Raw genomic sequence first — 18450 nt, 5'->3', positions numbered from 1 at the left:
GGCCGGGGTCGCTGCCTTATGGGGCACTCGTGTCAGGGGCGTTGACAGTTGGAGTGTGACACTTCCTTTTCAGTAAAGCTGCTAGAGGTGAAGCATATGCATGTTAGTCGGTCACGGGGTGGTAGCTAGCATCTGGTGGCCAGTGGCGGATCGCTGGGGCGAATGGCGGGCAATCATGTCACGCGTGCGCCGTTGGACAAGTGCATGGCAACAATCCACGGACACCCAGGATCAGATGCATGCCCCCTTGCTACCAATTTGTGGTTTGCAAGGTCACGATAAATTCTTTTTTTGAAAAAAAAATTGATCTATTCATCTTCAATCATGACAGTACAATGGACACTAGAAATAAAAATTACATCCAGTTTCGTAGACCAACCAGCGACGACTACAAGCACTGAAGCGAGCCGAAGGCGCGCCACCATCATCGCCCCTCCATCACCAGAGTCGGACACAACTTGTTGTAGTAGACAGTCGGGAAGTCGTCGTGCTAAGGCACCATAGGAGCACACCAGAATATCAACCGCCGCCGACGAAGAATAACGTAGATCAGAAAAAATCCAAATCAAAGACACGCGAACGTAGACGAACAACAACGAGATCTGAGCAAATCCACCAAAGATAAATCCGCCGGAGACACACCTCCACACGCCCACCAATGATGCTAGACGCACCACCAGAACGGCAATAGAAACAGGGGAGAACATGAACAGGGCCTGACAAACGGGGGCTAGACGGCGAGACCTTTATTCCATCTTCAGGGAGCCGCCGCCGTCTCGCCTTCCTGGTCAGGACGCAAACCCTAACAAGATTGAAAAAAACGACTAAAAACATAGCCCTCCCGCCGGCCCTTACCAGGATCCACCGCGCCTCCAGGGCCCTAGGGCCACTGAAGACGAGGCGGACCTGCAGCGGCGCTAGCGAGAGGCACGAACCCTAACTTTTTTCTTGGAGGAGGAGGCGGCTAAGGTCATGATAAATTCACAAGACATGTTGCAATAAAATGCCTAGATTCAGTTTGGCAAGAAAGGGAAATCCCTGGCAGCAACTGGTCATGGCAAACGTTAGCATTTGCAAGATATCGACAGCTTCTTCTCCCCATAGCTTGAGCCGATCTCACATAGTGTTGTCGACACCACAGTAGTAGGAGTATGATTACTTCCAGAGCATCGTTGGGTGGACTGCCATATGTATAGAGATGCCAAGGGGCTGTTTGATCGCAACCCTTAGCTGCCAATCCAAAAATTTGGTCGTCGACCAGGCTTGACGTCCTGTTTGAATTGGCATCAATTTTTTGGCGCACCCAGCCCACCCCAACTCTTTCAGTTTACTTTGACGCCAAAATTGTTGACAAATCTGGACAGCCAGATCCTGCGCCAAATATTTGGCTCGCTAAGATCGGCAGGGCCGACACTCGCGAGAACCAAACAGCCCCTAAGTTCCCTTGATTTGAAGTGTCCTGATGCTTCGGGGACGGTGGGGTCATTGGGCCTCTCCTATAATGGTGTGTGTTGTTTAGTTTTTTTCTCTTTTTTTTCTTTTTTCACATTTTAATTCATGAGTTCTTATTAATTTTTGTGAACATAAAAAACATAAAAATCACTTTTTTTAGATTCATTAATTTTATTAAATTTGTGGGTATTTTTCAAGTTTGTGAATATTTTTTAAATATGAGAACTTATTTAATTCGCCAACATTTTGTGAAATCCATGAATATATTTAAAATACATGATTATTTCGTAATTGCATAATTTTTCAAATTTGCAATTTTTCTTAAAAATCCTTGAACATCTTTTAATTCAACTAACTTTATCAAAAAAGATAGCCTTTTTTCTGACGTAGCAGTGGGCCGAGCGGAAAAAACTAAATGAATGAGAGGAGCAAGGAGCCAAACTAAGCGAACAAAGAGCTTTGTAGGCCGACCCATGTTAGCGTTGCAACAATAATTCACATTTTAGCGTTAAACAGAAGCTCATAATAGGCCCAAACAAATCATCATCGGCTGACATCATGTGTAAAGACACCCCAACCACGCACCAGATAACTCCACTGTCCTGTTGGAACAAAATATTGTCTCCAACTGCAACCGAACGCAATATACAAACGGAAAAAACACCCTGGTAATATAACTAAAACATAAACCCAACACAGATAAAATCCAAACAAAACAACCGATCGCAGTAATCTATTAGATTTTTTTTTCGCGAGAGTAATCTACTCCCTCCGTTCCAAAATAAATGTCTCAATTTTGTAAACTTTAGTACAAAGCTGTACTAAGCTTGAGGCACTTATTTTGAGACGGGGGTATAAAAGAGTTTGTTTTTTAGGAAAAGATATAAAAGTGTTAATCTAACGAGTGAATAACGGCGCGGATAAGGGCGCGTTAACGTCTAGTAGTATTAATGTAACGAAGGTTATGCATTTCGTCTTCTTTTTTGCATCTATTTTGCTCGATATTATTTTGCAAGAAAAAGAGCGGACCTGTCATGCGCGTTCAACTATACTGTGACATGATCAACACGGCGGTCGTGTCACGTGGTTGCATCACATCGTGTCCTCTCGTGAGTCTTGTCTGTGCAGGCCGCCGTTGCTTTCGCGAGAGGACTCACGAGCAACGACTAGGACCCATCTTCTTAAAAAAAGAAAAAAAGACATGACCCATGCAGTCCTTAAGTAGGGCAGACCAAAGGCCTCCTTTTATTACCTCGTAGCTTAATTCTGTTTCATTCTCTTGTACATGAGCCAAGGTTATTTTTATCAGAACTAAAGCGTTTCCTTTCGGCCAGAATTCCAGTTCTTCATCCAGACTCTTGGGCTGTTGATATTGTTGACAACAAGGAAGTTTCGGAATCACTTGCTGCCATTATCTTAGTTGGGTGCTGGACCTGGACGCGTCTGGACAGAATGGAACAATATGAGACATGGGGAACGATGTCGTTCCATTTGCAACTGATACTATTCATGATCTTGCTACATTGGAAGGAGTGAAGAAGCACCGAATGCTGAGAGAGAATACGAGCTGGTTACCGCCAGTGAAAACCTTTATCAAGGTGAATGTTGATGCCAGCTATTCAGGAAACTTGGCTCATGGAGACACGGGAATGGTGATTCGAAACCACAATGGTGAGTTAATCTGAGCTCAGGCTATATGGTACCGGTACACGCAAAATGCAAGGTTCATGGAAGCCTTGGCAACCCGGGATTGTTTCCGTTTAGCAATGGATCTTGGCTTCCGCAAGGTTATCATCGAGAGTGATGCGCAGGAGGTTGTCCGGATGATCGATGTTGCAAATTTCAAGAGGGCGGATATTGCTTCCATTTGTTTATGAGGTCCAAGAGGTGAGCTCCAGTTTTGATTCCTTCGAACTCGCGCATGCAAACCGGGACGGCATAGATGCGCCAGACAGGCTAGCGAGGATCGTAGAAGATGTTTATGGGTTAACTATGTACCCTCTTTTCTTCTAGGTTGTATTCAAGCTCTATATAATTCTCCTGTTTAAGCAGTAAAGCTTGTGTTTCGCCAAAAAAAAACTGTTTTGTTCTCTGTTTAGAACACAAACCAAGTAATCCCTTTTTTCCTTTTGATTAGCATCATAAGCACCAGTGGTCTAGTGGTAGAATAGTACCCTGCCACGGTACAGACCCGGGTTCGATTCCCGGCTGGTGCATATTTTTTGCTGTTGATTTTTGCCTCATTCTTTCTGTTTTTTATGCTTCTGTGCCACTGGGTGTGATTCAAACAGCACACTATCTCACCATACTGACAGCCTGACAGGGGAGAAAGGTAACTAACTCAAAGGTGAAGGGAAAAAAATCCTATAGATTCATTGATCTGCCGATGATTAAGACCACCAGACCGACTGATGCCAGTGACACCGTCACACATGTTTCGTCAGAGCGGAGCATCACCCACACGACACCATCCCGTCCAAGATTTGTCGACGCAGCTGAAAACTAGCTGCATGTCCATGTCGTGTTCGGCACCGCCGACCAGCTCAAAACTCGAGGTCCGGCACGACCACGTCGCCGCTCTCCACCTCGGCGTCCGTGAGCGTGAGCGCCCTCTGCAGCTTCCTCCCGCAGAACACCTCCACCTCCGCCGCGTACGTCGCCGTCACCGGCTTGTGGTCCGACAGCGCCAGCTCCGACCTGCCGTAACCCAGCAGCCTCACCCCCTTCCCGAACGACAGCACCCGGTCGCACCACGCCGGCGTCCTCCTCCCGCCCTTCTGGTCGTCGCCGATGTACTTCCCCGTCCCGACCTCGTACTTGTACGTGGGCGCGAACTCGAGCACCCCCTCGCTCCACCCCTCGAGCGCCCGCCCCTTCCTCAGCTCCCGCTTCAGCTGATCATCACAACAAACGGAGCATCAGCAACATGGTTCAGAGTTCCATGGCGGCGATGATGAAGAGCGACACTGCGTACCTGATCTTTCTCGGCTAGCTGAGGCCAGTCCATGGCGGACACCAGGCCGTGCACTCTGTCGTACGGCACGTCGATCCGGTAGTTGAGATCACCCAGCCAGAAAATCCTCCTGCGGAAGAACATCTCTGTCAAATCACCGGGGTGATGCATTGGTGGATGCAATTTCGTAGTAGTAAGATGTGTTGCGTGCATGATCAGTTGATCACTGACTCGTGGTCGTAGATGTCTCTGGGCAGCTCGAGGCCGCCGGGCCCGGCGAAGCGCGTCCGCCGGTGGATCTCCTGCACGTCGGCGTTCCGCTTGAGGAGGTTGCCGGGCCGCTCGCCGGCGGACAGGTGGGTGCACACGAAGCAGAACATGGTCTGGTAGATGGACATGCTCGCCGACACCGACCCCTTGTTGCCGATGTAGCCCATGGCGCCCACGCCCACGGTGGACACCTTGATGTTCTGGACGCACCTCCGCAGGCCGCGCCGCACCCAGATGGTCAGGAACACGCCCACCATCTGCTTGCTCACGATCCTCACGAACGGCGACCTGCCGCCGCCCTTCTTCTTGCCTCCACGCGCGGCCTTGCCGTCGAGATCCAGGTCCAGGTCGGGGACCATGGCCGGGCAGTCGGCGGCGGCGACCCTGGACTTCATGAACGACCTGTGCGCGCCGAACGATCTCGGCGACTTGAACGACGCCGATGACAAGGACGCGGTGGCCATCAGGTCCAACGGCTGCTCCGGCCAGGCGAGCCCGATCCTGTCCGTCTTGCTCATCGTCTTCAGGAGCGCCCTCTGCTGCGCCCTTGGCTGCTCGTCCTCCATGGCCCCGAGCATCCTGGGGGTGGCGGCCACGTACTCCTCGGGGTACACCGGGAAGCTGAAGGGCGCGTCGTCGTCGGTTTCAGTGTCGGTGCCGCCGGGGAACAGCTCGTCGGAGTCGTCGCGGGTCGGAGTGGCCGGGTGGCTGCGGTACCGGTACTTGGGCCTCGAGCAGGACGGCTGCGTCCGCGTGAGCGTGTCGCGGATGAGCGCCTCCCACGCCAGCGCCGGCCGGACGTCCTCCGCGCCGAACACGTTGCCGGTGTTGAGCGGCACCACTTCCTGGAAGCCGAGCACGTACATGTCGGCCTGCTCGCCGCCGGTGGTGCCGAGCCACTCGGCGATGTCGAGGCCTTCCGGCGGCTCTATGCCGGCGGCGTTGTACGTGCCAATGCAGATCCTGCAGCACGAATCCATCAATCAGCACCACGCCAAGAACCGCGAGAAAACGGGAATGCGCCGCGATCGTGCCGAACACTTGGGCTGTACCTGAGCTCCTTGGTGTTGATGTACTGCGCGCGCATCGTCTCCGAGTTCCGCCGCCGCAGCTTGTACGGCGCGGCATCCAGGCTCTCTTCTGCAGATCGTTCAAGAACAACAGGGCGGTTCATGAGGAATTACTCTGAATTTTGCTTCCGATTAGTACCAGTAGTTCAGAATGCAAATTTGGCAGTGGTAACACGTACTCCCTCGGTTCCAAATTACTCGTCGTGGTTTTAGTTTAAATTTGAACTAAAACCACGACGAGTAATTTGGAACGGAGGGAGTAGTAACAGGTGTTCGATGGTCAGAAGCAACGCTGATGATTGTGAAAATGCGCAAAATCGACAACAAGTCCTCAACCAAAATCAAGTACTGGCACTGATCTACTTTTGACGGTGGGAATCTGGTATCAGCAATGTTTCCCCAAAAGGGCTAAACGGTCCAAAGCTGCACTTTTCCCCGTCTTCAGGATCGGATACGAACAGCTCATGGATCCGCGGAAGCACGCAACCAATTTTCCAAACATAAAAATGAGGTGAAACTGAGATGTGAAAGAGCTCACCGGCGATGTTCACGCCGACGGCCTCCCGCTCCGCCCCGGCGCCGTCGCAGCCGCAGTTCTCCTCTGCACGAGATGGACAGGAAGCAAAAATGGTGAGAAGGGGATGAAGGAGGCTGCGATCCCCGGCGAGCGAAACTCGAACCGGGAACTCGATCTTGCTAGCACCCACCCACCTTGCTCCCCGTCGTCGTCGCCGTCGTCCTCGTCCGCGTTGAACTTGGCGTCCTTGCTCCTGAGGTTGAGCCATTTCTTGAGCACCACCTTGGGCCAGAACACCTGCATCACCAGCCCACAACACACCAAATCAATCACCAAGAACACACCACACACACACACACCCTACACTCGATCGATCGACGGGCCCTGAGCGGCGCCCCTCCTCTACCTGGTCTCCCGGCGTCCTCTGATTCTGTGCCACCATCTCCCCCAGCTCTGGTCCTACTTCTTCTTCTTCTTCCCTGTGCTCTGCAGTGCCCCGGATGCCAACTGAATCTAAAAGCCGCCGTACAGCCGGTGCTGTGGTGGATTGGTGGTGCGGGCGCCCGTGAGCTTGCGACAACGATTCTCGCTCAGACGGGACAAGGGCACATGGTGGTGGTTCGCGCGCTGGGCCGAGTAGACAGCAGGTGGCGCCAAGCTAGCCGTGAATATATATAGGCGAGACGTTCAATCCATCGATGGGTCACGCGTGTGTACTTGTTTTCCTTTCGGCGACACGGCCATTACTGCGCACTTACGCTGACGCCGGCCTAATTAGCCCAACCTGTTGACATTTGATCCATCATCACGGAGATGCCATGGTCTGCTGAAATAAAATGATTATCTTTACCGGAAAGGAACCTCCGATTAGCCTATTCATTTTTGGAGTGGTGTTTCATGGTTATTATCCTGTTTATTTTGTGGCCGGGAGTTCGGTGTCTGATAGTGCAGACGACTTCAGCTGATCGGAATGGGATTAAGAATGATGCGGCGATGTCGAATCTCTCGGCCGTTACGTGTTTGTTGACTCACTGACACGCGTTGTCCTTGTGATTTTTTTGCTTTATCGTTCCTCTTCTCAAGATCGGAGAAGCCGTTTCTGTACTTCTTGTTGGTTGCCACCAAACCACAATCTATGCCACATGATGGAGGGAATCAAGTAGGTCATCTTCGGTGGTCACTTTGAACCCAACCGAATCATGGAGTATAACCCACCCGATATATCATTTTCTCGCACTGGCTAATTGCCATAGCAAATTCCCTGTAAAAACCATGGGGTCATGGCATCACCGTGTGGCACATTTTCCTGCATTTTAAACCTGTCTCACCGTGGTGTGGTCATCATATCACCGTGTGGCAAGCAAAGCATGGACCCCCTTGAAAGTTTGAAACCGCCGGCACGATCTGTGAGCAATGATGGAGGGGCGTGTCGTGATCGTTGCGCACGATCCTGATTACGGCTTGACAGAGGCAATTAAGACTTTTCTTTTTCCCTTCAATTGCTTCTTGATTAGCAGCTGTTCGCGTCACTTTCTCATTTGCTTGGGCTCTGCTGCTGCTGATTAGTCAGGATCTACATTGCTCCGTTCCATAGAGAATAGAGATTTTCGACAAGGGGAACATGTTAATATCGTGGAGATTTCAATTACATCCCATCTCTGCAACAACACAATATCATAAAGACATTATAGGTGCACACAACCAAAAGACAAAAGGAAGAAGAAAAAAGAAAAAAAGATCTCACCAGAGTGATCAATTTCTTGTAGTTGCAGCACGAACCACTACCTAGACAACACCTGAAGTGCGAATTCTTCAAAAGCGCCGCCTCCAAGAATGAAACAGTGCACAAGCACCATCCCTCGCCCGATCCTAAATCTTTACGTTTTCACTGTGGAAAAGATCCGCGCTCTCAAAACAATGCCTTCAACAAGGTCACTACCAGGCACAACCAATTAAGTCCAGGCCTTGGGTTTTCACCCTGAAAGCTAAGACTATGTACTCCGCCTGTGATGTCGCCCCCACTTGCCGTACCGCTGCAACGAGTCACGAATCACCAAGCAAAATCCTCATCGCCACGAAGACTCGATCTGCCATTACAAGGCCTCAGTTCTTAGACACCATGATGTTCTCCGACAGTGTCTTTACCATGGAAATTGAAATACCGACGTGCCCCATAATGTCAATAGATACCGAAGTTTCGCGTCACACCCTCCTGAAACCACTCGGGATGAAATATGGGCGCACACAACTGAATCCCATCCGCTCCAGAAATCTACACGCGCCCAATGAAGATCTCCGACCGAGCCTTCCAAAACTCGTCAACGGACAGATCAATGAGGGTCAGCAACCGGCAAAACACCATCTTAGAGCAAAAAGGACCCAAGGACCGCGCCGCCGCTGGTTCCCTACAGCAGGCCGGATATCTCAGCGGCCATCGTCGCCACAACCCGCACCACGCGGAGATGTGTAGCTGAGTCGCACCGAGCCCCCCGAACCAACCGTCGTGCCGCCCTCGCGGCCACAGCGGCTGTCGAAGTCATCGAAGAAATCTGGGGTCACCGTGTCGGCGCCCATCTCCACCTAACGAACCACCTCGTCCAGGGCCACCATGAAGCCACAGCCGAAAACCCCGCAATGCGAGAAAGGATGGGGCCCCTGACGCCATCAGTCACACGAGGAGGATGAGGACCCGTCGCCGCCGTCAGCTCGCAACCTTTGACTGAAGGCTTTCCTTCGATGGCGGCGGGGGAAGCAAGATCGGAGGGGGAAGAGGTGATGGCTGCGCTAGGATTCCGCCCGAGTCGCCCCTCCTGGGAGTGACGCGGGGGTTGCGCTAGGGGCCTTTCTCCTTTCCTGTTTGTTCTGTGTATTCACATGGACGGATTTTGCCCGGAGACAAGCCTGCACACTTGTTTGGCTGTCAAGCCGTTAGCGCTCGGCAACACAAGCTGCACAGTGCGTGGCTGCCGTGACCGGTAGACGCGAACTGTGTCACCGTGGTTATCTTGCAAATAACAAAGCATAAGATCATTTACAACCGGACTTGGCAAACGCACCCCCTATACGTCCGCAGACGCGTCTGGGCATGCCTGCGGACGCACTCGGACCGCCCTTCATATGTATTATCCGGCAGTGATGTCTACTACACAACTTTACTTCTTGTAGACTCTGTTGGGCCTCCAAGCATAGAGTTTTGTAGGACAGTAGCAAATTTCCCTCAAGTGGATGACCTAACGTCTATCATTCCATGGGAGGCATAGGATGAAAATGGTCTCTCTCAAACAAACCTGCAACCAAATACAAGAAATCTCTTGTGTCCCCAACACACCCAATACAATGGCAAATTGTATAGGTGTAGTAGTTCGACGAATAGATGGTGATACAATTGTAGTATGGATAATAGATATATGTTTTTGTAATCTGAAATAAGTAAAACAACAAGGTAGCAAGTGATAAAACGGAGCACAAACGGTATTGCAATGCTTAGAGACAAGGCCTAGGGTTCATACTTTCACTAGTGTAATCTCTCAACAGTGCTAACATAATTCAATCATATAAAATCCCTCAACGTGCGACAAAGAATCACTCCAAAGTTCTTATCTAGCGGAGAACAAAAGATGAAATTGTTTGTAGGGTACAAAACCACCTCAAAATTATCCTTTCCGATCAATCTATGGAGTTATTCCTATAAGCGTCACGAACAGCCCTAGAGTTCGTACTAAAATAACACCATATGATATGCATCAACAAAATCTTTTTTTAGGGGTGCATCAACCAATTCTAATGTCACGTAGATACTCCAATGTCATCACAAGTATCCGTGCGCCAATTATATGATACGCATCAAACAACTTCAGATTCATAATATCCAATCCAACACAAAGAACTCCAAAGAGTGCTCCAACATTTCTATCAGAGAAAATAGGACGAAAACGTGCATCAACCCCTATGCATAGATCACCCCAATGTCACCTTGTGAATCCGCGAGTTGAGTGCCAAAACATATATCAAGTGAATAATAGAACACCCTATTGTCACCACGGGTATCCATAAGCAAGACATACATCAAGTGTTCTCAAATCCATAAAAGTATTCAATCCGATAATAGTGAAACCTCAAAGGTAAAACTCAATCCATTACAACAAGATAGAGAGGCAGAAACACCATATGATCCAACTATATTAACAAAGCTAGCGGTACATCAAGATCGTGCCAAATCAAGAACATGAGAGAGAGAGAGATCAAACACATAGCTACTGGTACATACCCTCAATCCCGAGGGTGAACTACTCCCTCCTTGTCATGGTGGCCACCGGGATGATGAAGACGTCCTTTGGTGATGATTTTCCCCCTCCGGCAGGGTGCCAGAAGAGGGTCCCGTTTGAGTTTTCGTGGATACAGAGGCTTGCGGCGGCGGAACTTCTCATCTAGGGTTCTTTCTGGGGGTTTGGATATTTATAGGAATTTTTGGTGTCGGTCTCACGTCATGGGGGCCCACGAGGGAGCGACAAGCCTGCCCGACGCGCCCTAGGGGCGGCTGTCGGTGTCAAAACCAGCGGATCTCGAGGTAGGGGGTCTCGAACTGTGTGTCTAAGGCTAATGGTAACAGGAGACTGGGGGCACGATGTTTACCCAGGTTCGGGCCCTCTCGATGGAGGTAATACTCTACTTCCTGCTTGATTGATCTTGATGATATGAGTATTACAAGAGTTGATCTACCACGAGATCGTAGAGGCTAAACCCTAGAAGCTAGCCTATGGTATGATTGTTCTTCTTCTACGGACTAAACCCTCCGGTTTATATAGACACCGGAGGGGGCTAGGGTTACACAGAGTCGGTTACAGAGAAGGAGATCTATCATCCGAATCGCCAAGCTTGCCTTCCACGCAAAGGAGAGTCCCATCCGGACACGGGACGAAGTCTTTAGTCTTGCATCTTCATAGTCCAACAGTCCAGCCAAAGTATATAGTCCGGCTGTCCGGATACCCCCTTATCCAGGACTCCCTCAGTAACCCCTGAACCAGGCTTCAATGACAATGAGTCCGACGCGCAGATTGTCTTCGGCATTGCAAGGCGGGTTCCATCTCCGAATACTCCGTCGAAGATTTCGAACACAAGGATCGTGCCCGGCTATGAAAAGGCAATTCCCCCATTTCACCGTAGAGAGCGTAGTTTTTAACAAATCACATCTACTGACAATTTCCGTAGAGTGATATCACGCCATGGTCCGGTTTTTATTCAAACCATTTTCGTCTAACCAGCAACTGCGCATATTGTGATGCGGTTTCCTTGGCACGTCTTGTCGAAGCAGAGGTCGTGCCCCCCTTATCGCGGGATTCTCATCAATACGGGTGTGGGTAACCCAACCGCACCACCAAACGCGATGAGTGGAGAACGAGCAGGTTTCATTAGGCAAGCGAGGAGGCGCAAAGTTTCATTGCCTCTATAAAGAGGAAAGTCCTCTTCCTTTTCATCCATGCCTTCTCCTTCTGCTCATCCATTCTCTTTCGCTTGAGCCCTAACACCCGAGCGTTCATCTTCTCCACCAACAAAGGTTCTTCCGAAAATGTCCGGATCCGGGGCAGGAGGCAAGTGGATGGCCTCTACCGTCCAGGAGAAGGATATCAAAAAGTTTCGGGAGGCCGGTATGTTGGGGAACGTAGTAATTTCAAAAAAAAATCTACGCACACGCAACATCATGGTGATGCATAGCAACGAGCAGGGAGAGTGTGTCCACGTACCCTCGTAGACCGAAAGCGGAAGCGTTAGAACAACGCGGTTGATGTAGTCGTACGTCTTCACGGCCTGACCGATCAAGCACCGAAACTACGGCACCTCCGAGTTCTAGCACACGTTTAGCTCAATGATGTCCCTCGAACTCCGATCCAGCCGAGTGTCGAGGGAGAGTTCCGTCAGCACGACGGCGTGGTGACGATTTTGATGTTCTACCGTCACAGGGCTTCGCCTAAGCACCGCTACAATATTATCGAGGAGGACTATGGTGGAGGGGGGCACCGCACACGGCTAAGAGATCCAAGGGATCAATTGTTGTTGTGTCTAGAGGTGCCCCCCTACCCTCGTATATAAAGGAGCAAGGGGGAGGGGCGACCGGCCTAGGAGGGGCGCGCCAAGGGGAGTCCTACTCCCACCGAGAGTAGGACTCCCTCCTTCCTTGTTGGAGTAGGAGAAGGGGAAAGAGGGGGAGAGGAAAAAGGAAAAGGGGGCTGCGCCCCTTGTCCAATTCGGACCAGAGGGGGGGCGCAGGCCTCCTTCCTTTTGGCCTCTCTCCTCTATTCTTGTATGGCCCAATAACTATAAGGCCCATATACTCCCCGGCGAATTCCCGTAACTTCTCCGGTACTCCGAAAAATACCTGAATCACTCGGAACCTTTACGAAGTCCGAATATAGTCGTACAATATATCGATCTTTACATCTCGACCATTTCGAGACTCCTCGTCATGTCCCCGATCTCATCCGGGACTCTGAACTCCTTCGGCACATCAAAACTCATAAACTTATAATATAACTGTCATCGAAACCTTAAGCGTGCGGACCCTACGGGTTCGAGAACAATGTAGACATGACCGAGACACATCTCTGGTCAATAACCAATAGCGGAACCTGGATGCTCATATTGGCTCCCACATATTCTACGAAGATCTTTATTGGTCAAACCGCACAACAACATACGTTGTTCCCTTTGTCATCGGTATGTTACTTGCCCGAGATTCGATCGTCAGTATCTCAATACCTAGTTCAATCTCGTTACCGGCAAGTCTCTTTACTCGTTCTGTAATACATCATCCCGCAACTAACTAATTAGTTGCAATGCTTGCAAGGCTTATTGTGATGTGCATTACCGAGTGGGCCCAGAGATACCTCTCCGATAATCGAAGTGACAAATCCTAATCTTGAAATATGCCAACCCAACATGTACCTTCGGAGACACCTGTAGAGCTCCTTTATAATCACCCAGTTATGTTGTGATGTTTGGTAGCACACAAAGTGTTCCTCCGGTAAACAGGAGTTGCATAATCTCATAGTCATAGGAACATGTATAAGTCATGAAGAAAGCAATAGCAACATACTAAACGATCAAGTGCTAAGCTAACGGAATGGGTCAAGTCAATCACATCATTCTCCTAATGATGTGATCCCGTTAATCAAATTACAACTCTTTTCTCCATGGCTAGGAAACATAACCATCTTTGATAAACGAGCTAGTCAAGTAGAGGCATACTAGTGACACTATGTTTGTCTATGTATTCACACATGTATTATGTTTCCGGTTAATACAATTCTAGCATGAATAATAAACATTTATCATAATGTAAGGAAATAAATAATAACTTTATTATTGCCTCTAGGGCATATTTCCTTCAGTCTCCCACTTGCACTAGAGTCAATAATCTAGTTCACATCAGCATGTGATTCAACACCCATATTCACATCTGTATGTGATTAATACCCATAGTTCACATCGTCATGTGATCAACACCCAAAGGGTTTACTAGAGTCAGTAATCTAGTTCACATTACTATGTGATTAACACCCAAAGAGTACTAAGGTATGATCATGTTTTGCTCGTGAGAGAAGTTTAGTCAACGGGTCTGTGACATTCAGAGCCATATGTATTTTGCAAATATTCTATGTCTACAATGCTCTGCATGGAGCTACTCTAGCTAATTGCTCCCACTTTCAATATGTATCCAGATTGAGACTTAGAGTCATCTGGATCGGTGTAAAAGCTTGCATCGATGTAACTCTTTACGACGAACTCTTTTATCACCTCCATAATCGAGAAACATCTCCTTAGTCCTCACTAAGGATATTTTTGACAGTTGTCCAGTGATCTACTATTAGATCAAAATTTTATTCCTTTGCCAAACTCAGAGCAAGGTATACAATAGGTCTGGTACACAGCATAGCATACTTTATAGAACCTATGACTGAGGCATAGGGAATAACTTTTCATTCTCTTTCTATTTTCTGCCATGGTCGGGTTTTGAGTCTTACTCAACTTCACACCTTGCAACACAAGCAAGAACTCCTTCTTTGATTGTTCCATTTTGAACTACTTCAAAATCTTATCAAGGTATGTACTCATTGAAAAATCTTATCAAGCGTCTTGATCTATCTCTATAGATCTTGATGCTCAATGTGTAAGAAGCTTCACTGAGGTCTTTCTTTGAAAAACTCCTTTCAAAAACTCCTTTATGCTTTCCAGAAATTCTACATTATTTCCGATCAACAATATGTCATCCACATATACTTATCAGAAAGGCTGTAGTGCTCCCACTCACTTTCTTGTAAATACATGCCTTTCCAAAAGTCTGTATAAAACCATATGCTTTGATCAACTCATCAAAGCGTATATTCCAACTCCGAGATGCTTGCACCAGTCCATTGATGGATCACTGGAGCTTGCACATTTTGTTAGCACCTTTCAGATCGACAAAACCTTCTGGTTGCATCATATACATCTCTTCTTCCAGAAATCCATTCAGGAACACAGTTTTGATATCCATTTGCCAGATTTCATAAAATGTGGCAATTGCTAACATGATTCGGACAGACTTAAGCATCGTTACGAGTGAGAAAATCTCATCATATTCAACACTTTGAACTTTTCGAAAACCTTTCGCAACAAGTCGAGCTTTGTAGATAGTAACACTACTATCAGTGTCCGTCTTCCTCTTGAAGATCCATTTATTTTCTATGGCTTGCCGATCATCGGGCAAGACAACCAAAGTCCACACTTTGTTCTCATACATGGATCCCATCTCAGATTTCACGGCCTTGAGCCATTTCGCGGAATCTGGGCTCATCATCGCTTCCTCATAGTTCATAGGTTTACCATGGTCTAGTAACATGACTTTCAGAACAGGATTACCGTACCACTCTGGTGCGGACCATACTCTGGAAGACCTACGAGTTTCTGTAGCAACTTGATTCGAAGTTTCATGATCATCATCACTAACTTCCTCACTAATCGGTGTAGGCATCACTCGAACTGATTTCTATGATGAACTACTTTCCAATTTGGGAGAAGGTACAATTACCTTATCAAGTTCTACTTTCCTCCCACTCACTTCTTTCGAGAGAAACTCCTTCTCTAGAAAGATCCATCTTAGCAACGAATCTTGCTTTCGGATCTGTGATAGAAGGTGTACCCAACAGTTTTCTTTGGGTATTCTATGAAGACGCACTTCTCCGATTTGGGTTCGAGCTTATCAGGTTGAAACTTTTTCACATAAGGATCACAGCCCCAAACTTTAAGAAACGACAATTTGGTTTCTTGCCAAACCACAGTTCATAAGGCGTCGTCTCAACGGATTTTGGTGGTGCCCTATTTAAACGTGAATAAGCTATCTCTAATGCATAACCCCAAAATGATATTGGTAAATCGGTAAGAGACATCATTGATCGCACAATATCCAACAAAGTGCGGTTACGACGTTCGGACACACCATAACGCTATAGTGTTCTAGGTGCTGTGAACTGTGAGACTATTCCACATTGTTTTAATTGAAGACCAAACTCGTAACTCAAATATTTGTCTCCGCGATCAAATCGCAGAAACTTTATTTTCTTGTTATGATGATTCTCCACTTCACTCTGAAATTCTTTGAACTTTTCAAATGTTTCAGACTTGTGCTTCATTAAGTAGATATACTCATATCTGCTCAAATCATCTTGTGAAGGTCAAAAAATAACGATACTCGCCACGAGCATCAACACTCATCGGATCACATACATCGGTATGTATTATTTCCAATAAGTCAGTAGCTCGTTCCATTGTTCCGGAGAACGGAGTTTTAGTCATCTTGCCCAAAGGCACGGTTCGCAAGCATCAAATGATTCATAACCAAGTGATTCCAAAAATCCATCTTTATGGAGTTTCTTCATGCGCTTTACACCGATATGACCCAAACGGCAGTGCCACAAATAAGTTGCACTATTATTATCAACTTTGCATCTTTTGGCATCAATATTATGATTATGTGTATCACTACGATCGAGATCCAACAAACTGTTTTCATTGGGTGTATGACCATCGAAGGCTTTATTCATGTAAACAGAATAACAATTATTCGCTGACTTTAAATGAATAACCATATTGCAATAAACATGATCAAATCATATTCATGCTCAACGCAAACGCCAAATAACATTTATTTAGGTTTAACACTAATCCCGAAAGTATAGGGAGTGTGCGATGATGATCATATCAATATTAGAACCACTTCCAACACACATCGTCACTACACCCTCAACTAGTCTCTGTTTATTCTGTAAATCCTGTGTCGAGTTACTAATATTTAGCAACCGAACAAGTATCAAATACTCAGGGGCTACTATAAACACTAGTAAAGTACACATCAATAACATGTATATCAAATATACCCTTGTTCACTTTGCCATCCTTCTTATCCACCAAATATTCTGGGCATTTCCGCTTCTAGTGACCATTTCCTTTGCAGTATAATCACTCAGTTTCAGGCTTTGGTCCAGCTTTGGGCTTCTTCGCGGGAGTGACAACTTGCTTGCCATTCTACTTGAAGTTCACTTTCTTTTCCTTTACCCTTTTCTTGAAACTAGTGGTCTTGTCAATCATCAACACTTGATGCTCTTTTCTTGATTTCTACCTTCGTCGATTTCAGCATCACGAAGAGCTCGGGAATCCTTTTCGTCATCCCTTGCATTATAGTTCATCACGAAGTTCCAGTAACTTGGTGATGGTGACTAGAGAACTCTGCCAATCACTATCTTATCTGGAAGATTAACTCCCACTTGATTCAAGCGATTGTAGTACTCAGACAATCTAAGTATTTGCTCACTAGTTGAGCAATTCTCCTCCATCTTTTAGGCAAAGTATTTGTCAGAGGTCTCATACCTCTTGACACGGGCATGAGTCTGAAATATCAATTTCATCTCATGGAACATCTCATATGTTCCATGACGTTTCAAAAATGTTTTTGTAGTCCTGTTTCTAAGCCATAAAGCATGGTGCACAAAACTATCAAGTAGTCATCATATTGAGCTAGCGGTGCATCAAGGACATAATTCTTCCGTGCAGCAATGAGGATAAACCTCAGATCACAGACCATGTCCGCATCATTGCTACTAACATTTTTCAACTTAGTTTTCTCTAGGAACACATATAAAAACATAGGGAAGCAACAACGCGAGCTATTGATCTACAACATAATTTGCAAAATACTACCAGGACTAAGTTCATGATAAATTAAAGTTCAATTAATCATATTACTTAAGAACTCCCACTTAGATAGACATCCCTCGAATCATCTAAGTGATCACGTGATCCAAATCAACTAAACCATGTCCGACCATCACGTGAGATGGAGTAGTTTTCAATGGTGAACATCACTATGTTGATCATATCTACTATATGATTCACGTTCGACCTTTCGGTCTCCGTATTCCGAGGCCATATCTGTATATGCTAGGCTCGTCAAGTTTAACCTGAGTATTCCGCGTGTGCAACTATTTTGCACCCGTTGTATTTGAACGTAGAGCCTATCACACCCGATCATCACGTGGTGTCTCAGCACGAAGAACTTTCGCAACGGTGCATACTCAGGGAGAACACTTCTTGATAATTAGTGAGAGATCATCTTAAAATGCTACCGTCAATCAAAGCAAGATAAGACGCATAAAAGATAAACATCACATGCAATCAATATAAGTGATATGATATGGCCATCATCATCTTGTGCTTGTGATCTCCATCTCCGAAGCACCTTCGTGATCACCATCTTCACCGGCGCGACACCTTGATCTCCATCGTAGCATCGTTGTCAGTACGCCATCTATTGCTTCTACGACTATCGCTACCGCTTAGTGATAAAGTAAAGCAATTACAGGGCGTGTCACATCCCTAGCTGCTGGTAGTGCTCTAGGCTAGCTTCATGTGTGCATCATGTCTATATTTTCGAAACTTGAACTGAGGAATTTTGGAAGCCTCAAAAACTTAAATAAAAGAGGGGCAAAAACCCTAGAAATCTCATTCATTGCTCCAAAATGCTCTTTTTAAATGTTTGATAATTTTTGGTAAGGGTTCTGGTCCCAACCAAAATATTGAACATTTTTAAGGATTTATGTTTGGGACTTTGGATTTAATTCATTAGCTATTTGAATTTGAATTATATTCATATAATTAGA

The 18450-nt window shown here is 46.9% G+C and overlaps 1 protein-coding gene and 1 non-coding gene across 2 annotated transcripts; one reads left to right on the top strand and one right to left on the bottom strand.

Moving 5' to 3' along the window:
* Positions 1-3597: 3597 nt before the first annotated feature.
* Positions 3598-3668, top strand: TRNAG-GCC. Its single transcript has one exon. It is a non-coding gene; the product is annotated as a tRNA-Gly (tRNA).
* A 63-nt stretch (positions 3669-3731) lies between these two features.
* LOC119275143 (type IV inositol polyphosphate 5-phosphatase 3-like) lies at positions 3732-6894 on the bottom strand. The gene is made up of 7 exons (XM_037555937.1): positions 6669-6894; positions 6457-6559; positions 6284-6346; positions 5728-5815; positions 4637-5638; positions 4427-4535; positions 3732-4346 (listed from the first exon to the last, which is right to left on the bottom strand). The coding sequence occupies exons 1-7, from the start codon at positions 6702-6704 to the stop codon at positions 3996-3998; spliced, it is 1752 nt and encodes a 583-aa protein (XP_037411834.1). The 5' UTR covers positions 6705-6894; the 3' UTR covers positions 3732-3995.
* Between the last annotated feature and the right edge of the window lie 11556 nt (positions 6895-18450).

This window comes from Triticum dicoccoides, chromosome 3B, assembly GCF_002162155.2.
Source record: "Triticum dicoccoides isolate Atlit2015 ecotype Zavitan chromosome 3B, WEW_v2.0, whole genome shotgun sequence".
Taxonomy (NCBI): Eukaryota; Viridiplantae; Streptophyta; class Magnoliopsida; order Poales; family Poaceae; genus Triticum; species Triticum dicoccoides.
Note: the sequence above shows the minus strand (reverse complement) of the source record. Positions and strands in the feature narration are given on the sequence as shown.

What these genes read in the sequence shown, in the direction of transcription:
- LOC119275143 (XM_037555937.1), bottom strand. Translation starts at nt 6,704, where the DNA reads ATGGTGGCACAGAATCAGAGGACGCCGGGAGACCAG. An exon ending in CGACGACGACGGGGAGCAAG is followed by an intron (nt 6,347 to 6,456) that starts GTGGGTGGGTGC and finishes CATCTCGTGCAG; the next exon opens with AGGAGAACTGCGGCTGCGAC. An exon ending in ATCAACACCAAGGAGCTCAG is followed by an intron (nt 5,639 to 5,727) that starts GTACAGCCCAAG and finishes TTCGTGCTGCAG; the next exon opens with GATCTGCATTGGCACGTACA.